Here is an 18,598-nt window from a genome sequence, read left to right on the forward strand (position 1 = left end):
TCATTTCATAAATGCTCCTCTGATAAACACTTTATATATCCTAGGGGTTGCCTAGTAGGGAACCAGCCATTTTCCTGGTCAGGTCACCTTGTCCAGAAAAACTCCCGGGGCCTCATTTATCAATCAGGCATGGGCACAAATATGTGCGTAAACCATGCGGGGGAGCATCTCTATGCAAAGTGTGAGATTTATCAATATGAAGGTTTGCTTGAGAGTGTGTGTAAATTTGCACATAGCCATGACCATGCATACACATGTTGCCAAGTGGTGGAATAAGAGAACTGCTTTTCAAGCATAGCCTCGTGAATGTAGAAAATATACTGGTTCTTCCTTTAAAAGTTTAGATCTTATGCTGCGACTGTTTGTGGTAGATTGTGGTAAATTGCGTCATTCTGTCATTGCACCACACTATCACAAGGGGGAGTTAGAACGCTGATCTACCGGTAGTCTAAACTGTGGCACAAATTGACTGTCTTTCGTAAATTAATGGAGGTGTGAAACACTCTCTTCTCTGCCACTAGAGTCCTGCATCAGGCAATAACAACCAAAATTGCTGGCGGTAGTCCTGGAGTTAAGAGAGTACTTGGGTAAATACAATGGCGCAATTACCCTTGGGCTTTTGGTTTCTATCCCCCTAAAAACAGACATAAATAATTCTAATTAACAAACTGACTTTATTTACCACAGTGTTAGAGGGATAGCTCCTCTATATAAAGTGAGTTTCCGAAACACAGAGTCCTTCTTTGCTGATGTGAAGAAGAAACTGAATGAAAAAGTCCAGCGTGGATTTGTCAGCATAAAGCTGAGTGACTCACTCATTTGTGGCTTTGGACCAAAATAATTAAGTACCAACATTCTTTCTGATAGTCTTTAATAAAGAAATGTTTTGACCAAGTTAATCTGCTGCTGTTGTGTGTGTTCAAATGTTTTGTGACATTATGGTTACATTGAAGAATGTAAACAAAATAAATTGAATAAATCCTATTCATAATGAATAATCAGAAGCTTATTTATTTTTTAAGATTTTATTTGACATTTTTAGACAATACAAAACATACACACACAACTACATCACACTTGCCCAGACCCACCTGCTCACACACCTATCTCCAGCGTCCTCATCACTCTCCTCAACATGGCCTCAAACTACACCATTTTGTTTCTCTCCGTCGCCCACACGCACTTTCAACATTTGGATAATAAAGCATTTAAAAGGCTGACATTGGTTGATTTTAATACTTCTGACAGACAAATTTCTTACTCCACTCATAACTGTTGGACTTAACATTCCCAGAAGACACGGATTATTATAACCTAATGAAAAACAAACCTGGTCATTTAATTTACTGCAGGCCTAAGACCAATGGGTTTAACCTTCTGAATGAATGGTTATATTTAAGAGACTGAAACATTCACACCTCCATTAATATACAAAAGGATAGTCTAATAGCTCGGCTAGGCGTGAAGAATCCCCCAATTTGTGCCACGGTTTAGACTACCGATAGATGCTGTGGTTAGTCAGAGTTTAGTCCTATTGGAAAGTGTAGCCTAAATGCCAAGAAAGGGCAAACTTCAGTAATGTATTTGTACCACTGTAGATGCTATGTATTTATTTTTAGAATACACTTCTCGGTTTACAGTAGTGATGGACAGCTGGAGGTATTTAGAAACAAAATCAAACACTTGTTTTTCACAAGTGTAGCAGGTTGTGAACAACCTTTAGTCAAGGCTCCTTTCTCAATAGCCTACCCGCGTGTGGTCAACTATTTCAGCACCGTTTCGCGCTGCTTTGAGACGAGCATGGGGACTGGTCTTGATTATTTTCACTGAATCTCTGTTTGGGTATTGGTTAGCTTACAGTTAGGGTGTGGAAATGTTTGCTCTTCACTGGCAGTCACTTAGTAGCCTACAGTAGGTCTTATTTCCTACTGGAAACCCTAAGGCCTATACAGGCCATTGTAAAATGCATCTTTGTTTTTCTTGGAATAGAAACACCATAATATGAATCAAATTAATTCATCTACATTAATAAAAATCAATCCCATATAGTCTGTTCTAAGAAAGGTTTAAAAGTCTCTAGTACAGCCAATATTAAAAACAGTCAAATGCCTTCGTGAATTTAATCGCTTTAGCGATTATGTTGCGATTTATTTAAGAAATAAGGCAGGAGGGATTTATGGTATATGGCAATATCCAAGAACGGCTAAGGGCTGTTCTTGGATATTGACCATATACCACAAACCCCCGAGGTGCATTGTTGCTATGATAGACTAGTTACAAACGTAGTTAGAGCAGTACTGTTTTGTCATACCTGTGGTATACGGTCTGATATACTACGGCTGTCAGCCAATCAACATTCAGGACTCGAACCACCCAGTTTATAATCATTGTTTAATTATTCAAGGGTCCCTTTGTTATTTTGTTTTATAACGAAAGTGCTTGACTTTTTAAAGACATGGATGACCTGTGTGCTTTGCCAATAAGTAAGTTATGCTGAAACAGCTACAGTAAACATGACTCCATGCGATTTCAATAACTTAGCTTCTCAAAGATGCCCTCTGGTGGTCGAACTAGCGTTAATGGCAACAAGGGATGACTGTTAAATAACATTCTAGAAAATTCTGCGGCACCTGCAAGCTGTGCTGCAGTATGATGCAACTTTTAAAGGATGGACCACTGTGTCGAAATTGTAAGAGTAATAATTACATCATTCTTAGATTTATTGTATTTCCATTGTGAATTCATGCAACGTCGACAGGCTATTTCATATAATGAGACCACGTTTAATTTATGATAATAATCCTTGTAAAGTATATTAATTTGTTAAATTAGAGGCCCATGTGAAAGTGGAAACATTCTTGAAATACTATAAAAGACTGAGTTAATGGGAAATCGAATGAGAGATGGCTGATCTTGATCTGTTTGCAGAGCGCATTTTTTGAGACCGATAGGACTTTTTTTTGCAGAAAGTACAGATTGGCTCATCAGATATCGCTTTTGTAAAACTAATCTTATAGGATTTTTGCAGGGATTTAAAACCTACTTTAGAAAGGCAAACGCATGCTATTCCGGTGCACATCCGAGTGCTATCCACCCTCTGGTATTTAGCAACGGGCACTTTTCAGTGGGAGTTTCCCGATCGGCACCTCACAGCCCTCGATGAGCCAATGTTTTGGATGCAATCATCAGCAAAACGAACAGTTACATGCAATTTCCGTACACCTTCGCACAACAGGTTGAAGCCAAGAGGGGTTTCTTTTCCAAATATAAACAACGCAATAGATGGCACCCATATCGCCATAAAATCACCATCCCAAATTGAGTTCAACTGTGTGAACAGAAAAGGCTTCCACTCACTTAATGTGCATGTGATAGGTGATGTGATGCGCAAAAGACGCTGCTGAATGTGGTGTCGAGGTGGCCAGGTGGAACACACGACTCATTCATTCTGCAGAACAGCAATGTTGGCATAAATACAAGAATGAGGGAGCTTTTGAGGATGGATGGCTTATTGGTGTTGCCTACTCATTTTGAAGTATATTTGCCATTGCGAAAACAACTTGAATTGTCCTAAAGATCCTGTCTTCGTAGCTGTTTTTATTTTCACTGGTCAAGCCACAACTGAGTGAGCCAAATAAAACCTTTTGGTTGTGCTCAACCTCTGACACAAGCACCTCTATTTCAGTCTCGGAAAGATGTTGTATTTCATGTTACAGCATTGTATTTTCCCACATGCTTTAAAGTGATGATTTTGACCATACAGGTGAAGTCAGAAGTTTACATACACTTAGGTTGGAGTCATTAACTCGTTTTTCAACCACTCCACTAATTTCTTGTTAACAAAATATAGTTTTGGCATGTTGGTTAGGACATCTACTTTGTGCATGACACAAGTAATTTTTCCAACAATTGTTTACAGACAGATTATTTCACTTTGCTGCGAAAATTGCAAATCAATCCAAGAACAACAGCAAAGGACCTTTTGAAGATGCTGGAGGAAACAGGTACAAAAGTGTCTATATCTACAGTAAAACGAGTCCTATATCGACATAACCTGAAAGGCCGCTCAGCAAGGAAGAAGTCACTGCTCCAAAACCGCCATAAAAAAGATCGACTACGGTTTGCAAATGCACACGGGGACAAAGATCGTACTTTTTGGAGAAATGTCCTCTGGTCTGATGAAACAAAAATAGATGGAATCATGAGGCAGGAAAGTTGTGGATATATTAAAGCAACATCTCAAGACATCAGTCAGGAAGTGAAAACTTGATCGCAAATGGGTTTTCCAAATGGATAATGACCCCAAGCATACTTCCGAAGTTGTGGAAAAATGGCTTAAGGACAATAAAGTCAAGGTATTGGAGTGGCCATCACAAAGCCCTGACCTCAATCCTATAGAGAATGTGTGGGCAGAACTGAAAAGGCTTGTGCGAGCGAGGCCTACAAACCTGACTCAGTTACATCAGCTCTGTCAGGAGGGATGGGTCAAAATTCAACCAACTTATTGTGGGAAGCTTGTGGAAGGCTACCTGAAATGTTTGACTCAAGTTAAACAGTTTTAAAGGCAATGCTACCAAATGCTAATTGAGTGTATGTAATCTTCTGACCCACTGGGAATGTGATGAAATAAATAAAAGCTGAAATAAATAATTCTCTTCTCTAATAATTCTCTACTCTCTACTAATTATTCTGACATTTCACAATCTTAAAATATAGTGGTGATCCTAACTGACCTAAGACAGGGAATTTTTACTAGGATTAAATGTCAGGAATTGTGAAAAACGAACTAATTTGGCTAAGGTGTATGTAAACTTCCGACTTCAACTATATATGGTCAATGAGGGGCGTTTCGCAATGCAAATTGTCAAGGTCAAACACAAATACTAAGGCTAAGAACAATTGGTATATATCAATGGTCATCTCCTACCGACTTACTTATAATGCACGTTGGATTGTTTGATAAATCACTTTTTCTATGCCTGCGAACATTCAAAATTCCATTAAGTAGGATTTTAGAATAGTTTCTACGCAATATTGATAAATGAGGCCCCTGGCCCTTTCTATAAAGGACCCGATCTCAACATAACGAAGGTCAGCTGAATGCAAAAGGGGAACTTTCCTTCACTTGCTATCGCCGGACTCTACTGTTGGTTTGCGGAAGCTCGTTCTTTCACTCCCTCATCTCTCCTCCACTGTCTCTATTAAACAAGCCATTCAACAACACCTCTCTCGCTCTTTCCCTCTGCTCCAGACTGTCTCTTCATCGGGTCAGGGTGGTAGACCAGAGTCTCCTGTCTACTCTAACCTTCAGGAGCTGAAGATCTCTCGGTCGAGCCTACCCCCCAACCCCTCCAGCTCCCCACTGCATGTCCTGGGGGACTGGGAGACACACAAGGTCTGTACTGTCACTGTGTTGTGTATTGTAACTTACGTATCATCTAAGAATGCCGTCCAAATGGTTCCCTATTTAGTGCACTTCTTTTCACCATTGCCCAGCTATATAAGGAATAGGGTGCTATTTGGGATACAAGCCTATATCATGTTGCCTGGTCTACGTTTCTTTGTCATTTAACTTTTTTTAACCACCAGACAAATGTCCATTTCTTTATGAAATATTTTAATGGACAATTCAAGATTTTAAATTCAAATAAATTCCAAGGACCAGAACGGCAGACACTACTACTTCAACCGCGCCACCCAGGAGCGGACATGGAAGCCCCCCCGAGCCAAGGACGCTAGCAGTGGTAGCAGCAGCCGGGGGGAGACTCACGGCAAAGGTACTGGGGAGGCAGAGGTACGTAGATACTGGGACATATACTGTATATTGGAAACACACACACATACTTACTCAAACACACATTCAGGCACAGACACAAGCAAATGCAAACGCATGCATGAACACTAATGGAGTATGTGCTTGTACTCTCATAAGCCCATCCAAACACATTTGACAGAAAGAATCACTGCTGCATTCTGGCAGTATCACAGTTATCTTTTGTAGTGGTTTGTAGAACACCACGATGCCATCTTGTGGCCAGAAGCACTTAGTGTTCCTTAAACTGTGACTCTTGTGGGTTATGTCACTGCAGTATTTTAATTTTCATGTCTAACTCTCGACACCTGGTCACAATGTTTAGAGCAGGGCTCAGTGAAATACTGTATGGGATCTCTGGCTCTCTGTGCTTGTCAGACCTGTGTTCAAATACTGTTTGAAATCATTAAAAAAAAATGTATATGTGCTTGATTGAGTTTGCCTGGCTTAGAGTCGAAGTTTGATTTGATTTGTCTGTGCGCAGAAATATAATTATCATGACAAAATCTTCTATCAAAATCTGTCTGTTTCAGCTAGAGATATTGGCACAGTGACAAATGTTTTGTTGTTTTATCTCTTTACTCCAGCACTTTGGAGTTGAAATAATAGAATGACTATGAGGTTAAAGTACAGACGGTATTTTCTATTTTCTTTCATATCGGGTGAACGGTTTAGAAATTACAGCACTTTTTGTACAAAGTCCCCCCATTTTAGGTTACCAAAAGTATTGGGACAAGTTTAGTATTTGTTCCCATATTGCTAGCACGCAATGATTACCTCAAGCTTGTGACTACAAACTTGTTGGATGCATTTCCTGTTTGTTTTAGTTGTTTTTCCTATTCTTTTGTGCCAATTATCAATTGAATAGTAAGTAATGTATTGTGTCATTTTGGAGTCACTTTTATTGTAAATAAGAATAAAATGCTTCTAAACACTTCTACATTAATGTAGATGCTACCATGATTACAGATAGTCTTGAATTCATTTAGGGTAAAGATGAGTGCGAAAGTTACAGATGCACAAATATCATACCCCTCACCATTACAATAACAGTGGAGGTTAGCAGTTATGTTATTTGTGGGTTTGTACTCATCGTGATTCATTCAGTGATAATACACCCCCCACACACTCCCAGAAACAGTGTTTCCCACCCCTCCAGGCCTCAATTGAGGCAGTGCAATCGTCTCTGATTGATTGAGAGATTCGGCAGGGTAGCCTAGTGGTTAGAGTGTTGGACTAGTAACCGAAAGGTTGCAAGTTCAAATCCCCGAACTGACAAGGTACAAATCTGTCGTTCTGCCCCTGAACAGGCAGTTAACCCACTGTTCCTAGGCCGTCATTGAAAATAAGAATTTGTTCTTAACTGACTTGCCTAGTTAAATAAATAAAGGTAAATGTACCATAATAGATGCAAAGCATGGATATTTACATTCATGCACTTCTAAATGAATTTTGTGACTTTGCCCCTGAAGCATTTAACTGCAGGGCACTCACACATCATATGGAGGAATGTGTCTACCTGATTTAGGGGACACAGTGAAGAGGTGGGAGTTGGGGCTAATTTCATCGTAAAACGTTTCCTTGGTGTTAAATACAGTCTGTGAACAAACTTAGTGTATAAACTGATGGTTCCTATTATGGGATGCCAATGTCATATTTTTCCATATTATATTCCAGTTAAAGGGTTGGTAAGATTCAATTAGATCTGTGGACAATACATTTTTAATGGCTTGCTCTTATATATAGTGCGTTCGGAAACTATTCACACCCCTTGACCTTTTCCACATTTTGTTAGGTTACAGCCTTATTCTAAAATGGATTAATCATACTTTTCCCTCATCAATCTACACACAATACCCCATAATGACAAAGCAAAAACAGGTGGAAATGGAAATATCACATTTACATAAGTATTCATACCCTTTACTCAGTACTTTGTCAAAGCACCTTTGGCAGCGATTACAGCCTTGAGTCTTCTTGGCTGTGATGCTACAAGCTTTGGGGAGTTTCTCCCATTCTTCTTTGCAAATCCTCTCAAGCTCTGTCAGGTTGGCTGGGAGTGTTGCTGCACAGCTATTTTCAGGTCTCTCCAGAGATGTTCGATTGGGCCACTCAAGGACATTCAGAGACGTGTCCCGAAGCCACTCCTGCATTGTCATGGCTGTGGGCTTAGGGTTGTTGTCCTGTTCGGAAGTTGAACCTTTGCCCCAGTCTGAGGTCCTGAGTACTCTGGAGCAGGTTTTCATCAAGGTTCTCTTTGCACTTTGCTCTGTTCATCTTTCCCTCGATCCTGACTAGTCTCCCAGTCCCTGCAGCAGATGCCGACACGATGATTCACCGTAGGGATGGTGCCAGGTTTCCTCCAGACGTGGCGCTTTGCATTCAGGCCAAATCTTGGTTTCATCAGACCAGATAATCTTGTTTCTCATGATTTGAGAGTCCTTTAGGTGTCCTTTGGCAAACTCCATGTGGGCTGTCATGTGCCTTTTACTGAAGAGTGGCCACTCTACAATAAAGGCCTGATCCGGTGGAGTGCTTCAGAGATGGTTGTCCTTCTAGAAGGTTCTCCCATCTCCACAGAGGAACTCTGGAGCTCCCAAACTGACCATTGGGTTTTTGGTCACCTCCCTGACCAAGTTCCTTCTCCCTGGATTGCTCAGTTTGGCACGGGGGCCAGATCTAGGAAAAGTCTTGGTGGTTCCAAACTTCTTCCATTTAAGAATGATGAAGGCCACTGTGTATTTGGGGACATTCAATGCTGCAGAAATGTTTGGGTACCCTTCCCCAGATCTGTACCTTGACACAATCCTGTCTCTGAGCTTTACGGACAATTCCTTCGACCTCATGGCTTGGTTTTTTGCTCTGACATGCACTGTCAACTGTGGGACCTCATATTGACAGGTGTGTGCCTTTCCAAATCATGTCCAATCAATTGAATTTACAACAGGTGGACTCCAATCAAGTTGTAGAAACATCTGAAGGATGATCAGTGGAAACAGGAGTTCAATATTGAGTCTCATAGCAAAGGTATTTCTGTTTTTTATTTGTAATACATTTGCAAACATCTCTAAAAACCTGATTTCACTTTGTCCTTATGAGGTATTGTGTGTAGATTGACGAGGAAAACTATTAATTTAATACATTATGGTGTAATATGGCATATCGGCATGACATTTTGATTCCCAGTTACACTGTATTTCAATTTTGTGACAAATAGAAATTATGTGAGCAATAATAGGACCAAAGCGTATTTTACATTATTGAAGTGATATTTCAGTGAAGAACACCTCTTCCAGGTATATAGGAGATACCATATTTATCTCTATACTCAGCCAGGGTGCAGAAGAATCATGACTAAACCAATTTACGATGGGCCGAAATGCTAGAGCCTGGAAATACCATTTTAAAGTTTGGTACAGATTGTTCTTTTCCTCTTTGCGAGTTTGTTAATTTAATCCCAATAGCCAGAAGGGGGAGACGAGGGAAGCATTGAACAACAGAAATTCAGCCCTGATATTATATTCATTTTGACAATAGATATTCTGCTGGTTACAGCAACTGGGATATTAGTCCATCTACTGAGGTTGGGCTGAATTGATGTGAGCGTTCTCTTACAGTATCTGGCAATGGTTTCATCTAAGGAAGGAAATGTATTTATTCCTAAATGTTTCAAATGGGAAACAATTGGGATTCCATAAGTAGAGAGAGAGTCCTCCATCGGGTTCCATAAGTAGAGAGAGAGTCCTCCATCGGGTTCCATAAGTAGAGAGAGAGTCCTCCATCGTGGTCCTGAGAGAGGCAATAGGGCTGATTTGGTTCATGTGTTTTATAACTTGAGATGGAGCTGAATTTGTCTATGATCGTCAATGCTTTTGGGAGGGATTGAGATATAATGTCAAATATCGTTGATGTGATCCGTAGAATTTAGAGATGTTGGTGTAATTTCTTTTGATTGTCGAATTGCCTGTGCCAGGGGCTCCAGAGACAATTAAAATAGCAGAGGTGAGATGGGATCACCTTGCCAGCTACTAGTCGTTATTTTCTTCTACACCTGCGTTACTTGCTGTTTGGGGTTTTAGGCTGGGTTTCTGTACAGCACTTTGAGATATCAGCTGATGTACGAAGGGCTATATAAATACATTTCATTTTGATTTGATTTTGAACGGAACAGAGCAGGTATTGCCTGTTATTACTATGGCTGAGGGATTGGCATATAGTATTTTAATCATATGAATGAATTTGAAGCCACGTCCCATATGTTCCAAAACCAGCCAAAGATATGATTGCTATCATCAGCTTTTTCTGCGTCGAGAGATACTGTTGATCTGCCCAATGATCTTTGGTTCCTGGTGAAGCATGTAAGATATGTAATAGACGACGGAGGTTACCTGAAGTGAATCGTTTTTTAACAAACCTGCTTTGGTCAAGATGTACCAATTTGGGTAACTAAGTTTCAAGACAGGAAGACAACATTTTTGAAAATAGTTTAATATATCTGTGTTTATCAAAGATAGAGGGTGATAGTGAGAGCACTGGGTGGAGTCCTTACCTTTTTTTAAAATAAAATAAAAATTCATGCTGTATTTACATCCCTTCCAAATGAACCTTTGAACGGCTGTGTTCATCATTTCAAGTAACTGTGGACCTAATTGGTTAAAATTTTTTAAATAGACCTCAGGAGGAATACAGTCACAACCAGGTGATTTGTCTTTATTCATGTTATCCAATGCCCTTTGGAGTTCATGGAGAGAGATTCCTCTGTTGAGAGAAGAGGAGTTCTTATATCTTTTAAAAATGACTCGATCTGGCTTGGTGTGGATTTACAATCAGAGGTGTAAAATTCTTCATAGAAACGGGAGAATCTTTGGTTAATTAATTTGGGTTCTGATAATAATTCACTTGATTCATATTCAATAGTTGTAAATGTTATTTAACCCTTATTTTACCAGGTAAGTTCAACTGAAAACACATTCTCATTTACAGCAATGACCTGGAGAATAGTTATAGGGGAGAGGAGGGGGATAAATGAGCCAATTTGAAGTTGGGGATGACTAGGTGGCCATGATGGTATGAGCGCCAGATTGAATTTAGCCACACCGGGGTTAACATCCCTACTCTTATATAAATGCCATGGGATCTTTAGTGACCACAGAGAGTCAGGATACTCGCTTAACGTCCCATCCAAAAGACGGCCTTCAGGGCAATGTCCCCAATCACTGCCCTGGGGCAGCATGTGGGTCGCGGAGTGATCTTCAAGAAAACTGCAGAAAAAAAGATCTAGTAAACCACAAAGCACACGGGCATCTCCCACTCTCGCAGCTGCCAAGCTGTAGAGAGCGAAGTTGCACTTGGCCAAATCAATTCCAGTAATTAATGAAATAATCATACATTTACTCTGACATGTCGCGACCCACCATTAACAGGTCAAGTGGGTCGTGATCCATACTTTAGTAAAGGCTGAGTTGGAGTCACACCTCTGTTGCATTGGCTGTCTTCTCCAGACTTTCCACTTTAATTGAATAGGTATTCACTTTAGCAGTGAGCTCTCACAATGATACATTTACTACATTTACCACTTACTATTGTACGTCGAGGGAAAAAGTAATCTCCTCACGAACAATCTCTCTCGTATAGTAACGGCCAGCTCTTTCTGTTGAGAGCGGATGGACAAATTCTGGCTGCTGGAGCACAATAGACATGCTAGATATTTATTGTCACACAATGAATGTCCCACATCTTAATATGATGATTAGTATTGAAAAGTTTTAGGAAATAAGTCTGTTAATTCATAGTAATTTGCAAAAGAAAGCCACGAAAAGACCCCCGCGTTTCAATGCATGCCACCGGAACCGTGGCAGCAGGTAGCCTAGTGGTTGGAGTGTTGGGCCAACTACCGAAAGGTTGCTGGATCGAATCCCAGAGCTTACAAGGTACAAATCTATCGTTCTGCCCCTGAACAGGCAGTTAACACACTGTTCCTAGGCCGTCATTGTAAATAATAATTTGTTCTTAACTGACTTGCCTAGTTAAATAAAGGTTAAATTATAAAAAATAAAACAAATAAAAACAAAGTTATTCAATGCGTTTCTATGGGCTAATGGCAGTGAGGCCCAATTAAATGTTTCGTCAAATGCTTTTTAAATATATTTTTGTTATACCTACAGTGGGTCTAAAATACAAAAACAAATAGCTAAATGATCCTTGGTATGACCCTCTAAAAACAATTCCATATTTTAGCTTAGTAAAAACCCAGCCTCAGGCAGACTCTAGGGGATTTTAATGGACCTATAGAATAGTCCCACAACTGTAAACCCCTCTCATCTGGCACTCAAGGCAGGCTAGAGCAAATGCTTAAAGTATTTGAAAGATTTCAAAGGATTGGTGCTATGCTGTGAGTGACTGCAGTGTTCTTGGCTGTACATTGTGGGTGACTGTGACCTCTATACTGTAGCTCTGACTGTGGTTAATCGTGATTGGTGCTTTCTATTCTCTATGCATAGATAACGCAATGGTGATTGGTCCTTCTCTCTCTCTTTTTTCTCTTTCTTTCTCTCCCTCCCTTTCTCTTTATCTCTTTCTCTCTCCTTCTCTCTGCCTCTTTCTCTCTGCCTCCCCCTCTCTCTCCCTCTTCCGTTTCCCCCTAATCATAGACAACTCTGCCTCTCTCTTTCTCCCCATCCTTCCTTCCTCTCCTCTCGCTCGCCATTGGTCGCTTCCAGCCTCTGTCGTTGGAGGACAACTGCCACAGCACGTATTCTAGCCAATCAGACAGCCAGTATGGCTCCCCGCCTCGAGGTTGGTCAGAAGAGCTGGATGAGCATGGACACACTCTGTATGTTAGTGACTATACTAATGAGAAGGTACTGGGGACTCGCTCTGTGTCTGTCTTCACTGTCATGGCCTCTGAGTTCTTCTCTATATTACACTTAGACCGGATCACTGCACCACACTAGGTGCTTTTTTAGTGTGTCAGTGATGCTCATCTAGTCTTGTTTGTGTGTGTGTGTGTGTGTGTGTGTGTGTGTGTCCGTCCAGTGGATAAAGCATGTTGATGAACAGGGCCGACCCTACTACTATAGTGCTGACGGCTCAAGATCTGAATGGAAGCTGCCCAAGGTATGGCCCAGGACAAGTACACTACCTCCAGTTTACCCTGCGTTCATAACCAAGTGGGAAAAAATCTACTTGAATGCACCTCCAACTGGTAATTACTAATGGGGAACTCGTCTGTCATCCCTGAGCTCCGACATCTCCCACATGGTGACCTCTGACGTCACTTACCAAGGAAATTATCTCCATAACAGCGTTTTCTGTAGTTAAATGCAACAGCATATGTTTTTTAAACACTGTCATTTGTTTACAGACATGGTAGCTGTACTTTTATGGTTGACGCAGCTTGTTGGCCATTACCAGCTTGTTGGCCATTTCATGGTATCCAATTGGTAGTTACAGTCTTGTCCCATCGCTCCAACTCCCGTACGGACTCAGGAGAGACGAAGGTTACGCATCCTCCGAAACATGACCCTGCCAAGCGACACTGCTTCTTAACACACTGCTTTGCTTAACCCGGAAACCAGCCGCTCCAATGTGTTGGAGGAAACACCGTACAACTGGCGACCGTGTCAGCGTGCATGCGCCCGGCCCACCACGAGTTGCTAGAGTGCGATGGGACAAGGACATCCCGGCCGGCCAAACCCTCCCCTAACCCGTATGATACTGGGCCAATTGTGCGTGACCTCATGGGTCTCCCGGTCGCGGCCGGCTGCGTCATAGCCTGGGATCCAGTCTGCGTTTCTCAATGAGTTCAAAGCACGTGAATGCATCCAACTGGACTTCACAACTGGTAATTTCCACCTTCCCAGTTGGTTATGAACACAGCATTAGTTTAATAGTTTGGACTGGTTGCTTGTCCCCAAACATAGTTATGCTTATTTGTTTCATATAGGTTTGTCTTTCTCGTTGAAAGTGTTAATGTTTATTAGTACCTCTGTATGATGTTTGTCCCCATCCCCATCTCGCTCTCTCTCTCTCTCTCGCTCTCTCTCTCTCTCTCTCTCGCTCTCTGCTCTCTGCTCTCTCTCTTCTCTCTCTTCTATGTCCCTCTCTCGCTCTCTGCTCTCTGCTCTCTCTCTCTTCTATGTCCCTCTCTCGCTCTCTGCTCTCTCTCTCTCTCTTCTATGTCCCTCTCTCTCTCTCTGCTCTCTGCTCTCTCTCTTCTCTCCTATGTCCCTCTCTCTCTCTCTCGCTCTCTGCTCTCTCTCTTCTCTCTCTTCTATGTCTCTCTCTCTCTCTCTCTCTGTGTGTGTGTCTGTCTGCCTGCCTGCCTGCCTGCAGTACAACCACTCCCTTCCTCCCCTGCCGGGCGGAGGAGACACCCCTAAGAGCCGCAGTCTGGACAGGAAGCATGTAGAGCCCATCGTCCTGACCAAGTGGAGACACAGCACCTACGCACTGGACACCAACGACAAGGTGAGATGCCCCCCAAAAATTAAAGTTTCATTATAGGTCACATTTCTAGTCTCTGGGGTATCTTGTCTAGTGAGTTTGTTTATTATGTGAATGTAAGGTATTGAGTCCCAAAATGGCACCAGGGCCCTGGTCAAAAGTACATTTTATTTAACTTTTATTTAGCTAGGCAAGTCAGTTAAGAACAAATTCTTATTTACAATGACTGCCTAGGAACAGAGGGTTAACTGCTCAGGGGCAGAACGACAGATTTCTACCTTGTCAGCTTGGGGATTCGATCCAGCAACCTTTCGGTTACTGGCCCAACGCTCTAACCACTAGGCTACCTGCCTCCCCGATAGGGTGCCATTTGGAACACGAACACGATCATGATGTGAATGTGAGGGGGTAGTTGTAGACTCATGATTCTGCTCTGCAGTGACTCATCAAAAACAACAGGCGTTTCCGTACAGGCTTTGGCCGCCCCCACCATTACAGACAGACAAAAGTCAGTGCCCCTACACCCTCCAATCCCAGCAGCCAATCACCTCGCTTGATAATCACAGAGAGCGAGAATGATCACTATCCTTCATCTAATCAAATGATGCCTTCATCCAATCAGGCCTATCATGTTCCGAGCTTGCTGCCACCCCTGAGTGCACTTCCTCCTGTTAATTATTATTCCTATTTATCTGAAAAACGATATGATGACGTTAATGATGACCCATTGATCACTTCTATAATAATATATCATATAATCTATAATCACTTCTATAATCTACAATGATATATCTAGTATCGATGTAAGCATGGCCATATCAACCTTTCCTTTCCCTCATTTAGTTTGATTTGAGGTTCAATCGAAATAAATTATTTGCATGGTTTAATTATGTTATTTTGAAAGAATATTTGACAACGTTCAACAACTCTATCTGTCCTTAACTATCCATGTCCATGTAACCATGTGTTGGTTTACTTCTGCGGCTGTCTCTGGGGCTGTTGCAGAAAGCAGGATCATTAAAAAAAGCAGTCATTGAAAAGCAGTCACATACTGGAGATCTCGTAATTTCCTGGTTCATTTTCAAATATAATCTTGAATACAGGTATGTGTTGTTAGTTGTCAACTTAATTATACCATGCTAATTTCAAGCCAGGTATTTCAGAATATTTCGGACAGTTAGCTGGCTAACTTATTGATCGTGCTTTCTGGAACATCCCTCTGTGGTACTCAGTAGTTCTTAGACTGTGTTGTCATTCTCATCGCTAGGATGCGGCGTTGGGCCCCAAGGTCCCCGGCTCTCCTGACTCTGACTCCTCAGACCCCTCGTCCCTCAAGCCCCCCACCTCTGTTAGTATCCCCCTCTGTCTCTCTCATCTCCTGAAGTGTGGCCTTCCCTTTGTGCTCCTCTTCTGTCTTCTATTCAACTGTGTGGTCGACTGATGTCAATTTTCATAGAAAATTGTAGAAAATCTGTAGAAACTCTGGTCACTTGTTGTGCCTGAATTGTTACTGGTGACTGAATATTCTACCTGTATTGTAACCGACTAGTGGTGGTGACTGTAACACAGTATCACAGACTAGACTGTGGGGAAACTATTATGTGTTGTCCTGCTGTGGTTTCACTGCATGATTTCAGTCATACTAAAGTTTCTACTTTCTTGTCTCCTTGTTTCCTTCAGTCTCTCTGATTTGGGCTGCTTTTTGTATGTCTGAGTGCCTTTTGGTCAGAAGTAGTGGACTACATAGGAAATAGGGTGTAATTTGTGACAGAGAATGTGTATTGCGTTTTTTCCCCTGTCAGTCGTGTCTGGCCCTGTCTACATGTGATGATGATGTGTGCCTCTCTGTTTCTCTGCAGCCTTCAGAGAAGTGTGGTGTTCTTAATGTGACCAAGATCACTGAGCATGGCAAGAAAGTACGGTGAGTAGTACTGTTTTAGGAAGAGGAGCAGGAATATCCGACACATATTGATAAGCTGCTGGTCAAAACAACACAACATGGAGTGTTTGGTTGAGTTGAAATAAGATGTATCAATGATGTTTTTGCCCCAAAGCAAAAGTACATTTTGTGTCCGAAATTGTGGCTTGAGCCAATCGTTTTTCAGTGGGAGTCATCCGTTGATGGATGACAACTGGCATGATTGTCTGTCAAAAAAATAAAAACGTTGACTTAAATTGAACTTTTGACAGACAAAAACTGACAATGATAAATTCAGATGTTTTCTTTATTGTGTGTGTGTGTGTGTGTGTGTGTGTGTGTGTGTGTTTTTTTTTACAGGAAAAATTGGACGTCGTCCTGGACAGTCCTTCGGGGCTCCTTGCTACTATTCACTAAAAGCCAGGGGGGCGGGACCAGCTGGGTGAGTAGTGTCAATCTGCTACTGTACTCTACACTCGAGTGTTCAAACCATTAGAAATAGAGTAGAAGAGGAATAGATCCTCTCACATGGCAATTTACCCCATCCGTCTCTACAGCAAGCCATACAACTTTTTTTTGTTGTATTTTTTTATTGAACCTTTATTAAACTAGGCAAGTCATTTAAGAATACATTCTGATTTACACTGACTGCCTACCCCAGCAAAACCCTAACCTGGACGACGCTCGGCCAATTGTACCTTGGTGGCTCCTCCTTCGCTGTGCTGCTACTCTCGCTGCTAGGCAACTGGAGGCTCTCCTCGGTGGTCAAGCCCCACCCTGTCTTCATAGATCTTCATTGTATTTAGGCCGAAAAGAGAAATGCTTAAAAGAACATTTCGATTTAGAGTAATAAAGAAATTGAATAATTTTATCGGAGCAAACCAGAAACTTTTCAATATATAAATTCAAACCATACTTTAGAACCATTTAAATATAATAAATTGGATTGTTGTGCAGGACTATGGTAGATGAAGTAATCAATCTATCTTTTCAAACTGCTAGAGTTTTTATCTGGTCAATATGTCAGAGTATTACTGTATGTCTGTTGTTCTAAACAGTGTGTTATAAACTCAGCAAAAAAAGAAACGCCCCTTTTTCAGGACCCTGTCTTTCAGAGATAATTTGTAAAAATCCAAATAACTTCATAGATCTTCATTGTTAAGGGTTTAAACACTGTTTCCCAGGCTTGTTCAATGAACCATAAACAATTAGTGAACATGCACCTGTGGAACAGTCGTTAAGACACGAACAGCTTACAGACGGTAGGCAATTAAGGTCAGTTATGAAAACTTAGGACACTAAGAGGCCTTTCTACTGTCTCTGAAAAACACCAAAAGAAAGATGCCCAGTGTCTGTACTGTGAGACGCCTAAGGCTGCGCTACAGGGAGACAGGACGGACAGCTGATCGTGCTCGCAGTGGCAGACGTGTAACAAGACCTGCACAGGATCGGTACATCCAAACATCACACCTGCGGGACAGGTACAGGATGGCAACAACAGCTGCCCGAGTTACACTAGGAACGCACAATCCCTCCATCAGTGCTCAGACTGTCCGCAATAGGCTGTGAGAGGCTGGACTGAGGGCTTGTAGGCCTGTTGTAAGGTAGGTGCTCACCAGACATAACCGGCAAAAACGTCGCCTATAGGCCACCCACCGTCGCTGGCCCAGACAGGACTGGCAAAAAGTGCTCTTCACTGACGAGTTGCGGTTTTGTCTCACCAGGGGTGATGGTCGGATCCGTGTTTATCGTCCAAGGAATGAGCGTTACACCGAGGCCTGTACTCTGGAGCGGGATCGATGTGGTGGTGTCCGTCATGGTCTGGGACGGTGTGTCACTGTGTCATCGGACTGAGCTTGTTGTCATTACAGGCAATCTCAAAGCTGTGCGTTACAGGGAAGACATCCTCCTCCCTCATGTGGTACCTTTCCTGCAGGCTCATCCCGACATGACCCTCCAGCAAGACAATGCAACTAGCCTTAAGGCTCGTTCTGTGCATGATTTCCTGCAAGACATGAATGTCAGTGTTCCGCCATGGCCAGGGAAGAGCCCGGATCTCAATCCCATTGAGCACGTCTGTGACCTGTTGGATCGGAGGGTGAGGGCTAGGGCCATTCCCCCCAGAAATGTCCGTAAACTTGCAGGTGCCTTGGTGGAAGAGTGGGGTAACATCTCACAGCAAGAACTGGCAAATCTGGTGCAGTCCATGTGGAGAAGATGCACTGCAGTACTTAATGCAGCTGGTGGCCACACCAGATACTGAATGTTACTTTTGATTTTGACCCCTACTTTGCTCAGGGACACATTATTCCATTTCTGTTAGTCACATGTCTGTGGAACTTCTTCAGTTTGTCTGTTGTTGAATCTTATTATGTTCATACATATATACACATGTTAAGTTTGCTGAAAATAAACGCAGTTGA

At 42.0% G+C, this 18,598-nt stretch overlaps 1 protein-coding gene across 5 annotated transcripts in view; it reads left to right on the top strand.

Annotated features, from left to right (window-relative positions):
- LOC112226558 (rho GTPase-activating protein 12) overlaps nt 1-18,598 on the top strand; it is a 139,300-nt gene that overhangs the window by 106,685 nt on the left and 14,017 nt on the right. Inside the window, exons 3-10 of one of the 5 annotated variants that reach the window (XM_024390952.2) lie at nt 5,252-5,395; nt 5,660-5,794; nt 12,463-12,672; nt 12,848-12,928; nt 14,147-14,281; nt 15,525-15,605; nt 16,117-16,178; nt 16,536-16,617. In XM_024390952.2, the coding sequence (XP_024246720.1) occupies nt 5,252-5,395; nt 5,660-5,794; nt 12,463-12,672; nt 12,848-12,928; nt 14,147-14,281; nt 15,525-15,605; nt 16,117-16,178; nt 16,536-16,617 (930 nt within the window). The remainder of the gene's footprint in view (nt 1-5,251; nt 5,396-5,659; nt 5,795-12,462; nt 12,673-12,847; nt 12,929-14,146; nt 14,282-15,524; nt 15,606-16,116; nt 16,179-16,535; nt 16,618-18,598) is intronic. The other 4 variants (XM_024390953.2, XM_024390954.2, XM_024390956.2 and 1 more) reach the window with 4 other exon arrangements.

This window comes from Oncorhynchus tshawytscha, linkage group LG28 (assembly GCF_018296145.1).
Source record: "Oncorhynchus tshawytscha isolate Ot180627B linkage group LG28, Otsh_v2.0, whole genome shotgun sequence".
NCBI classification, from domain to species: domain Eukaryota; kingdom Metazoa; phylum Chordata; class Actinopteri; order Salmoniformes; family Salmonidae; genus Oncorhynchus; species Oncorhynchus tshawytscha.